We start from the raw sequence: 12,185 nt of genomic DNA on the forward strand, positions 1-12,185 counted from the left end.
GCGGTGAGCCGAGATCGCGCCATTGCACTCCAGCCTGGGTAACAAGAGCGAAACTCCGTCTCAAAAAAAGAAAAAAAAAAACCTTCAGAAGGAAAGGAGAATGTTTTGTGGACAACTTGGGTTTTTTGTTTTTGTTTTTGTTTTTGTATTGGGCAGTTTTAAGTTATTAGTTTTTAAAATCAGTACTTTTTAATGGAAAGAACCTGACCAAAATCTGTCACAGAATTTGGAGACCCATTAAAACAGAGTCTAATGAGGAAAAAATGTAAATAAAATTTAATGTTAGAATAAGTAAAATATATTTCGATAGGTAAATACGCAGAGAACATTTTATAATGCACCGCAATTCCAAATCAATGTTATTTTAATTTTCCACATTTTTGAATTATATGTATTATTTACTCTTCCTTCCACTAATGTAGGATAGCTGAGAGTTAACCATGAAACCATAAAACTCAATCTAGATAATCTAGAGATGAGACAATAAGAATGTAGCAAGTTCTTAGGATCACCATTTTCCCCTGATAAGGAGGCTTCCACATAGTAGGTACTTAGTAAATATTTGTTAAAATGAATTAAATTGGAAAATATTGTATACTGTATATAGTCATATGTTTAAAGTAAATATGCTAATTGGCTTATAAAGTGAGACCTAAAGATTGTGTGCTATGTATAAAATGTACTATGCAGTAATTTTTTTCTGTGAATGAATTCCCCTTTTGTATATCTCAGAAAAAGCTTAGGTGGAGCTCACAGATTTTTCTACAAAATAAATTTAGAAGTTTAGCAGGTTACAGGATATTTTCAAAGCAGCAAGCTTAATAGTAACATTAAACATTGCAAATAATCTGGTTTGCAAATAATCTGTTTTTCTAAAGTTATTTACATTTAAATATAACATACTTAAGGATCAATGTACTCTGGATGAACAAAAATAAATAACTCATCTCTGTTTTAATTTTTGGCATAATATTGTACAGGACCACATGCAAAGCAAATAAAGCTCTAAGATTGAGGATCTTACTAGTTTAAAACTCTTAACACAAATCAAAGCAAGCTTTTTAACATAAAATTTTTAAAAATCCACAGTTGCACGTTTTATTACAAAAACATGTGTCTCATGGATTGATTAATTTTATGAGTTTTAAGGATTCATATCCCTCTTAACAAATATATATTATTAAAAACTTACTAAGATCAATTAACTATGGTCATTCTTAAGTGAAAATACATGTTTTATTTCATGCTCCTTTTTATGTGTACTTTATTTATAACATGAGTATACTTTCTGCACTCATAAACTAAAATACCTTGTTTTGTATCTTAATAACTGACTGTATTTTTAGTTGGACCTTTCTGGTATAATTCTAAAGACTGAAAAAGAGTTTAATGTTTACTGATATAACACATGAGGCAGATATGGGAAAGGAAATTGAAAGATTATTCATCAATAGATGTGGCAAAAATTTTGTAATCTCAAATATTTCATAATTTAGTAAATATAATAGGAGGGATAATACAGTTTATATACCCTAAGCTAATGGTAGCATGATGGTAGACTGTAAGGTCCATGAAAGAACAGACCGTTTTGTTCGTTTCATTCACAGCACTTAGCACCTAGACCACTGCCTGGCACCACAAAGAATACCCTTAATAAGTGCTGGATACACACCACACACACACACACAGCACACACAGGCTATCATAACACATCTAATCTTGAGCAATCGAAATGATTATGAAGAAGTTTTAAAAATTTTATTTAAATTCCAATAATTAAGTAGATATACATGAACTTTCCAAATGTCTATGGCTTAAAGATAATACAGCAAAAGACATACTCATTGGTTGCCACTGCACTCCAGCCTGGGTGACAGAGCCAGACTTTGTCCAAAACAAAAACAAAACACAAACAAAACCCCTATATTCACTGGGGTCTAACTTATGTCCTCTGGTGAGGTCAACTTGGGGTTTGGTAATTAAACTTCCTTGGATTGAACCCAAAAGGGGAATCATATCATAATGCATCCCATCTTCTCATCAATAGTGTTATACAGAGCAAGTCTTCAGTGGCTGCATGCTTACCATCATTTTAGAATAACCAAGGCTTTAACTACATATATAATATTTCATGGTTGATCATATTAAAGTTTTTATATAGTTTCTGTGAATTTAGTATGCTTTAATATGGCATTAAATCAAGATTCTTAAAATAGGTATTGTGTAAATTGCACCTATATACCCTACTACCAAAAGCCATTAAGAGATAGTATAGTCTTATATGATAAGTAAATATATTTTCAAAACATTTTTACTCCAGTATAGCAGGATATCTCATAATTGATACATAATGTAGATAATGCATTAACAGTATAATAAAAATTATCTAAATATTGTTTATAAAAATAAATACATAATTAATAGTGTTTGTGATGATAGTACTATACTTTTTAGACAAATATGAGAGATAGACTTCTCTCAAAATAACTGAAAGCTCAGAAACTAACATATTGCTGTAAGCTATGATGGTTATAACTGTTAATCCAATACACCTTTTATACAAACCCATAAACACATGAGTGGAAAAATAGCACAGATGTTCATCTCTAATGCAATTTCCATTCAATTTCCTAAGTGCGGTCCCTGTGTGCAAACTAGCTTAACGTTATGTTTAGCTTGCAAATTCTTTTAATAAATAATGAATGCAATAAAACTAGATCAATGGCAAGCTGAGAAATCATAAAAAAAGGCTTTTGTGTTCAGGCTGTTGCCCATTTCAAACTTTAATCCAGCGACAGATCAATATTACTTTTTTTCTTTTTAACCCATCACATAAATAGCAGATAGACTAAATGTAGCCCAAATGCTGTTACCAGCTAGTAGTTGCCAGCAACCTGATAAGGTCATTGTACACAATTGCAATCGAATGCCATATACCTTTGTATACATATTACATTATACACTATTAAGCAGTCAATTTGTTTAAAAATAAAAAGATTACATAGCAATAAAAATACTGTGGTTTATTATTTTTTAAACTTTCCTGTACTATATATTTTTTCCAGTAGTAAAATTACAAAGTTTCCACCACAATTTGCTCTAATAAACAAAGTAATTGTAATGGGTTAAAATAGTACACAGATACAAGTAGTTTCAACTCCAGGGGTCCTAGATTAAACGAAATTTTACTCTTCAAAATTTATTACACCTGAAAGAACTAAGTTATTCTTTTAAATGGGTGGTGAGAAGGATACTTAATGAAAATTTGTGTTTTCATTGGATTGAGTCTTAAGATTATTCCGGAAAAAATCCAATCATTCTTTTTAACATGTATTTGTATTTCTATTCACAGACTAGACAGAAGAGAGGAAAACCTTCTTCTGACCAACTCATTTTGAACAGGCATGCATTTACTGTTTGAAAACAGGATCACAAGTCAACTGTTACAGGGTTAGTGCTGATATCTAGCATAAATCTAAATCACTGATAATCATTTTATGGTTTTAGGCTCATTTTACTTATTAATTCTTGCTTTTTCATAATATTAGAGCATCTCTACTGGGTTTTCAATAAAGGGAAATATCAAGAAGTCATACTTTCTTTGAAGATATATTTCATTTCAAATATTCTAAGTTCATAATTAGATTTTGATACTTTTCATGTGTATTTGTGAAAGGTTGATGGCATGATTACAAATTGTTTTACATTGGTTTTAAAATTTCAGGATTAGTATCTCTTCAATAACTGCATACTTATTTAACTATTTCCTACCTTTTGTTAAGGAACATCATATACTGCAAAGAATTCTGATAAGAGGAATAAATGTGTGCATATGTGAATGCATAGTTGTATTCATTCAACAAATGTGAATTAAGTGTCTAATATACATACAATATTATGCTTAATGAACCTTTTCAATGAACATTACTGGAGTTAAAAAATAACTCCTCAGAAATTATTATTATAAACCCAAGGTTTTGTTTTATGTAACAAGTTCAGTTCTCTTTTAAGGATATGAGGATAGGTACTGATAAAGATACCAATTTGTTCTTAAAATATATTATATTCAATTTTGCATAAAATAATTTTTGTTACTTCTAAATTCACAGTCTCAGTATAATATTTTTGCCAATTTTAACATAAAATTTAGTGTTGAAGAAGGATGTGGTGAGATACCACCATGAAGGCATTTACACGTTTTAAAGAAAATTTGAAAAAGGAGTTAACTATTGTCCATAATTCATTGAAGTTCATTTTAAACTTCTCTTTAAACTCTACCATAGATAATAGTATGTGTCATAAACATCCAACATCAGCCTAACCACTGGAGATACAATTTTTCCTGAATTTGAGATCTAAACAGTATCATTTAATGGTGTTTACTCATTTCTTATTCTAATAAAGGTAAGAATAATATTGTGATTAAGGAATACCGTAAAGGCTTTCAAAAAGGATCTAATTCTAAAAACTTATTTTTTAAAATGTATATTCTTGAGAAAGCTAAATAAGAGAAAATTTGAACCTGCTTTTTAAAATTTGCATTTTCAAATATCGGGTTAACTAAAAAGTTATATCACCAACAGTATCAAATTTAAAATATTTCATATAAATTGACAGCATTGTTTCTCTCTCAGAATCAAGGAAACAAAGCCATGGGTTAAATGAAATGAAGTATGGTAGTTATGATATTTAATGCAGGTAAGTAATAAATTTCACTAGAGCTATATCAAAGTTCCTTTTGGTGACCATATGCTTTTCTATACTTTAAGAAATTAAACTATAAAACTAGCATTTATTGTTACTGGAAAATTTATGATTTACAAATAATTACCTAGAATATAAATATACTGAAATGAAATAAACTTTCCTGGGATTTTCAGCATTACAAAGTGAATAAATGATAAATACACAATGGACAGTCTGTCTCCTTCCTACTAAAAAAAATATTGAATCCTGAAGGAGTTGTAAATCCCTTCATAAGTGAATATTGCAGCTGCATTAAGCCAACAAAAAGCTTATTAGTAAGGATTTAAAAATTGACGCCCTTCTGTAATCAATTTGGATACAGTATTATTCTATTTATAGTGACACTTTCAATATGTCCCAATCATGTATTACTAATTCTCATTTTTCCTCCTATGATTAAATATTAATGTAGAGGCACTATTAAACATCTACACTGTATTTAGGTTTTAATATGTTGATTTCCACCATTTTGGAATAATTCACAATATAGCATGAGTATTGAGACTCTTTCCCATGAAAAATCTTAAGATCGGGTTGGTATTTTTCTCTGATTCTCAAATAAAATAAATTTAGTTGTTCTAGCAGAAAATGGATGCCGCCACTTTAAAAGCTTCAATCTCTTTGACATTGCTGGCAGTGTATGGGAACATTAATGCATCTGTCATGATAACAAGCTAAGAATAACATCTAGACATCAAACCGAGCAGAGAATCCATCTGAAGTGATTCATTCAGATCTGTCTCATTGATTTATTAAACACAGGGCAACATCTGCAGCCTCACAGAGCCGCTTGGTGAAATTAATGCAAGATCAAAACACAATTTGCATGCAGTGCCACAATCAGGCTTATTGGGTGCAAATGCTCAATTTCCCTTCCAAGGCAAATGTGTTTAAATGTTGTTTTATCTTTTTCAAATTGTGTGATCTGAAGTGACAGTGAAGAGTTTTGCAGGTTGAGATGGTGAAAGGGAAGAAAAGGAGGAAAAAATGCTACCAAAGGCTTTCTGAATATGCAACAAGAATATCATTAATACCTAATCGTTTTGCTTTGAGAGAAAGGTTTGATGTCTTTTTTCCAAAAACATAACATTTTCAGTTTTGGATCAATTAGGATGGTTTTAATACATATTTTAAATGTACAGAGTAGAAAGCCCCATATCATTTGCATCCCTAAATGCATAAGATAAAGTGCCACTGGAGAGCTGGGTTGCCAACTGAAATACAACATGTTGTGATTAGGCTTTTCACAATTATATTTGTCTGCTAGAAGCATGTTAAAGACATCTATGAATTTTCTTAATATAAAATAAGGCTACCTAAGAAAGCATCAAATAATTCAGACTTGATATCTTCTATAGGTATTAGTTATTTCCTGTGTAAAACCATATGAAACATTAACGTCTGAAGACCATCATGTCCTAATTATTTATTTACATTGATGTGCTATACATTGAGGATAATATGATACATAAAAATCTAAAGATATACTGCATCATGTCATGGATCATTTCTTTAATGTAGTATCCATCACCTAATAAATGAGTGAGGCACATACGAATACCAGCTAAAGTAGTTAAATACAAAACTGTTGGTTATTCAGAAGCGTGTATTTAAAATGAATGTCAACATGGAAGGTCTATGCATTGACATATAATTATAATTGCTTTGATTAAAATCTTGACATCATTCTTCTCATAAAGGACAGATTATTGTTGACCATTCGGCTGCTTTTGACAGACAATATGACTATCCTTTCATCATTCTATGAAATAAAATGTGCATTTACTACACAGATTCATATCTAAAATGTTTTATCATTACTGAAAACGTAAGCCATACAAAATATTAGCTCAGAGAAGTGATTCAAGTTCTTCAAAAATTTCATGTTGCCTAACTGTAAATGTAAAACATTAATTTTCAAACTAAATTATGTTACTCTGTATGGATCATGAATTATAAAGTATTTCTCAAGTGTGAATACAAAGCCAAATTAATTGAGTGCTCACGATAGCCATATATCCAGTATTTGAAAATAGTTTTAAAATGTAAAATGTGCTTTGATATTAAAAACCATTTTAATATCAAAGCGTATTTATGTTCTGTTTATATACTATCAAAATAACAGGAAACTATAATTGAAAGTTTTAACTTTAAAAACTGAATTCTATTTGTTTGAATATATGTTGAACTGTGTCTCCAAATGCATTATTAAAATGTTTTCTTAATCATATAACTTCTTGTTTCTTCAAGCACTCGTTTGACTCTAAATGACTAAATAACATTTAATCAGTGGCCATCGAACAAAATTAAATGCTGGTCATGAAATCTGACAATGTTACTTTTATATTGATAGGTAGGTAAAAAGAGAAACACTAAAATGTATTGATTGTTGAGTGATTTTCATATTTAGGGAAACCAATTTTTAATTTAATGTTTTACTGCTGCATTAAACTTAGGAGAATTTAGTGAGAAAAACTTACTGCATAAGAGTGAAAATTTTCAACATTTGCTTTTTAAACCTGCCTGTTTTCTCTTGTATTAAAAACTCTACGTTTTGTTGTGCAAAAAATTAAACAAAAATTACAGTGCTTTACCTCAAAAAACAATATCCAGAGCAGTATAATAATTTTTCCTATTTGGTGTTGAGTATTTTTATCATCATTCTAAAAATAATCCTCAAAATAATATAATTAATTTTGGATATTAACAGGCATGAAGGAAAAATGTTGTACAGCTCTTTGAAATTACAGTAATGTAAACCTTGACTTGTCGAACAGAACAATGAATGGTCAAGAGTTTCAGTCTTACTACCTCCCTAGTAGTTGAAGCAGATATTATTCCTCAACTTCTTTTCTAGGAAGACAACTGACTCTTTCGATAATTGGCTAACAACAAAATAGTTAATATAAAGCACTGATAGTTCTTGCTATGATTTTCAGTACTATCAAAGAAACAATTATGTATATATTTTGCTCATTCATTTTTCATTAATGCACATAATGGACACTGAACCAAATCAAAATGTCACTTAGTGGCAATAACTAAAGGTCCTTGAAAATGACCAATTTGAAAACAATCCATTTTGCGTGTTCTGGGATAGCATAGAAAGCATTCCAAACACTCTAAGTCAGGACTTGTACTCTTCCCCACATACTTGACAGAGAGGGGAAGAAATGTTTATCATACAGGAAAAGAAAATTGCCAATGACACCATTACAAATAGGACTTCCATTCAACAATCTATTATGAACATTCATCCATCAAGAGATGAAGATGAATCTCTTCTTTGAAATAAGAAGTGTGTAAGAGTTTCCACTCAATAAACATATACTTTTTCCTTGCACATCCCTCCCTGCTCTTAGCTGGAAGCACTAAGAAGTCATGAGTCCTGAAGGACAATCCTCTTTAGCCAGATCTCAATTGCTACATCACTCATCTTGGGGCATCTCTATAAGCTCTTCTGTTCCATCTTTCACTCCGTTTCAAGGCATCATTCTGCTCTTTTCCTGCATTTCTACTCCCTTACTGGCCTCCGTCTCATCCACCTCACTTTGTCTCTCTTGGGTTTCCTTCCTATTTACACCCTTTACCTTCTTTTCACTGAATAGAAAAGTCACAGAAATGCTGTTGATCTAAAAATTTCACAATTTCCTTTAAAAATTCCAATTTTTGGAATAACTTCAAGTATACATTTCTGTAAATAATCTTACCTAAAGTCATAAAGCATTTATCAAATGCATTATTATATTTTGTAATTTTAACAATGTGGTTAGGTGGGAACTTCGAATCAGTAAAATGTGTTGATATCATTTTATCATTAATTAGATTTTTCCCAGAAATTGTGATTTTCTTCCATCTAAAATTGCAATTTTTCAGTAGTTTTCTTCATCTTCACTGATGGATTGCATTCATAAATATACTTCATAAATTTTTACAATTATAAATTGCAATACTTGTAACACAGTTTTAAAATATGACTATAATAAACCAAATACCCATAAAGAAAAGAAAACGCAATAGAAGGCACATGGATCACATCACAGATATATTTCTTCCTACATATTTAATATTTCTCTATCACCTTTATGCACACACATACACAAAAGCAATTCAACACAAAAAACTTAGCATTGCTATGATAAGAAGTAAATAAAAGTTAATTAGATAAAAATAATAACCTAAAAATACATGGTATAACAGGGTCCAAAAATAGTATAAGATCACCGGCCTCTGGATTTTTCCCTTTAGTAAGTAACTCTCATAAATATTAAGGAAAAGTTTCCATTTATACAGAAAACCATTCAAAATCACATTAAAATACTAATCTATTTCTTTGAAAAGCATAGTCGTAGATTTTTCTCAAGAATGTGCAAATTAATTGAGGAAGAATTTCCTAAGTGTAATAATTGTTCCACTTTAAGAATGGGCATTTATAAGAGAGGAAAGAGGGGGTACAGAGAAAGAACAGGGATGGATAGCAGAGACACTGATCAAGAGAGAGTTAATAAGAGAATAGGTTTTCCTGTCTACAATTTAAATGTTTGAGTGTTTTTGAACGGCAACAAATGAATTAGATGGCCACTATCTGAAGTCCCTTGTAACCCTTTTAGTTTGTGTACTAATAAAATGCTTCGTAATCAAAATAAAATTGTCTTTTTACTCTTACAATCCATAATTGCCTGTTTTATTGAAGGAGCCGTTATTCTTTGTGTTTTAAGGCCATCTATCTTCCTTAAGAAAAGCTGATATAATAAACCAGCTTTGTAAGCCCTAAATATGAATCAGGTAGAAGTTCTCACATAAATAGTTTTCTGTTTAATTGCTCAAACACAGAAAACACTCCTCAATGTAAGAAAAAAAAAAAAAAGAAGGAAAAAGATTCCCTTGTAAGTTCTGTAGCATTATCTTATGGTAGCAGTAAGCAACAGTTTGCCTACAAGTTGTCAGTATCATTCCACTGTACATGGCAATTTCAATTTTACAAAGATGTAGCAAACTGTTACAGTTTTAGTTCATAGACTCAGAGATTTTATGATTTAAAGTTCATTTTGAGAAAGCGTGCCTCAGCAAAAGTTCTTTTTTATTTTTTTGCAAAATGATAAGCAGTAGGGCTGTTTTACAACAAAACTCTTTGCTCCTTTGAACCACGTGACGGTGATTTTTTTGGTTTGTATGCTAATTTCATGTGCCAGATCTTTGCTTTCCTGAGATGTTACCAAACTGCAGATGGAACAAACACTAGAAGACTAAGTCACAGGTGCTTAAAAAGTCAGATAATCTTAAGTATAAGTTCTTTTTAAACTCAGAAACCATTGAACACTATTTGCTTCTCATATGCAAATGGACATTTATTCTCCAGTGTACTTCTAAAGTGCGATATGAAGAAGGTACACTTACAACCAGGGAAGCTGGCCATCATCATTTAAGGAATCCTGTCTTTAAGGGAATGAGAACCTTCCAACTGTTCTCCTGGAAGAGCTGAGAGCATCCTCTCTAGAAAATCTCTCTACTTATACACCAACCTTCAATCCAGTCCCAGCCACAGTGAATCATGCCCCACATTGCCCTCTGCAGATAACCCAAAACAAACGATCCCAGGAAAGTGATATTTGTCGTGGTCCTTTTTGAAAAACAGTATCGACTTTCCTGTATCGTGCACTGGGGAGCTTTGCGCAGCAAGCGTAAGCATACGTTCTCACACGCACTTGCACACACACACACACAGACACACACACATACACACACCAACACCACCACAAATGTCAACACCACACCCCACACACTCTCACAACAAACACACGGGATGGGGATCGAATCACCCACTGGGATGGATTCTAGACTTCCCACCCCCTCCATGTCCCAAATGCTGTGTTCTGGCTTGCCAGCTTAGGAGCCCAGTTTACAGCTCAGCCAGCCCCCAGAGAAAGCCCTTGGTTTCCGTGTTCAGAAGAAAACCTATCCGACCCGTGCGGCCACAAAAGAGCAGGAAAGAAAACCAAATAGAGAAATTAACAAATAACCACAAGCAGCCAAAAGCCATGCAAGATATGGGCAAAAGGCTGGAAAGTTTCAACAGAGGACTGCAAACTCAAGTTTGTGCGGGACTTTTTTAAACCCAAACCCTAGCACTGAGCGCGGAATAGAAGGCACCGGCATTAATGAATCCTTCTAGTCCTCTTACCCCATCGATTTACACCGTGAAGAATAGAGGCAAACTAGTTAAGACTCAGTCTCTACAAACAAAGTTGGATGAGCGTGGTGAGGCATGCAAAAGAGCCCAAAGGGGTAAGAGAAGCGGGAAAGCCAGGAAACGAGTGTCTCACCTGGCATTGGTGCAATCGGTGAACAAAGTTTCGAAGTCTTTCCTGGTGATGAGTTTGCAGCGGTTTACCCCGGGCTGGATGGCTCCAAGCCCGCGGAGGATCCGGACCTGCTCGACAGTACACACCACGGGGGATATATCCAGTCTCTTCAGTTTGGTGTACACGGTGTGTAACCCTCCCACCAGGTGCTTGAGAAAAAGATCAAAGACTTGCGGCAGGCAGATCAGTTCCTGGCCGTCCATCAGGAACGAAGCCACCTTCATCCCGTGCATGTCGACCATGCGGCACTCGTTAGTGTTGGTGTTGCCGCTGCCGCCGCTGCCACTACTGACCCCGCCACCTCCGGCACTGCCGCCGTGGTTAACCATGAAACTATTGATCATATTAGGAGTGAGACGAGGGGGCTCTCCGGGAGTCGAGTACAGGGGTTCGGCCCGGAATAAGCCCCCCGGGACGCCAGCACCGCTGGAAGTTACGGAGATCACCGGAGATGCGGAGACAGCCATGGTCACTCTGTCTCAATCGTGGGTCCTCCGGTCCTCGCTCTCTCACCCTGACTTCTCTAGATCCCCTCGCACTCACTCCCTCACTCTGGCGCGCTCTCTCTGGCGCGCTCTCGCTGGCTCGGAACTGTTCGCAAGTCTTCAGCAGCCGGCTCAGGCTCAAGCTCACCCACCACCCAGCAAACAGTGAGCAGCCCCGACCCGCTGCGGCCCCAGACCCCACCCCCACCACACCCCCTTCCGAGACTGGCAGCGCCCCACAGCCAATGGGCCCCACCCCTTCTGCACCCGAGCGCTCCGAATGGCTGCTGCTGACGAGGAGGTGGAGACTCCCTGGCTGGCGTCCGACTACCTGAATGGGTTCAGGCTCGACGGTGAACAGTAATCCAGCCCGGGAAGGGGGCGGTGTGGGCCTCGGCTTCTTGCCTCTCAGCCAGACAAGAGAACTCCCAATTGTCACGCAGAGTTCTCAAAGTGACCTACGCTGTGAACCCATTCGCTCCGCGCTCCGCTGGTGTCGGGGTGGGAACGCAAAGCGCTACTCCAGAACGTGCCTCCCCGTGTCCCTTCCGCCACCCTACACACGGGTTCGATCGTGGAAACTGAGGTGGCA

At 34.7% G+C, this 12,185-nt stretch overlaps 1 protein-coding gene across 7 annotated transcripts in view; it reads right to left on the reverse strand.

Moving 5' to 3' along the window:
- DACH2 (dachshund family transcription factor 2) overlaps window positions 1–11,762 on the reverse strand; it is a 632,920-nt gene extending 621,158 nt beyond the window's left edge. For 6 of the 7 annotated variants that reach the window (XM_037732724.1, XM_017512281.2, XM_037732723.1 and 3 more), the window contains exon 1: window positions 11,070–11,762. In XM_037732724.1, the coding sequence (XP_037588652.1) occupies window positions 11,070–11,575 (506 nt within the window). In that variant the 5' untranslated portion in view covers window positions 11,576–11,762. The remainder of the gene's footprint in view (window positions 1–11,069) is intronic. The other variant, XM_017512279.2, reaches the window with a different exon arrangement.
- Between the last annotated feature and the right edge of the window lie 423 nt (window positions 11,763–12,185).

This window comes from Cebus imitator, unplaced genomic scaffold, assembly GCF_001604975.1.
Source record: "Cebus imitator isolate Cc_AM_T3 unplaced genomic scaffold, Cebus_imitator-1.0 Scaffold468, whole genome shotgun sequence".
Lineage (NCBI taxonomy): Eukaryota > Metazoa > Chordata > Mammalia > Primates > Cebidae > Cebus > Cebus imitator.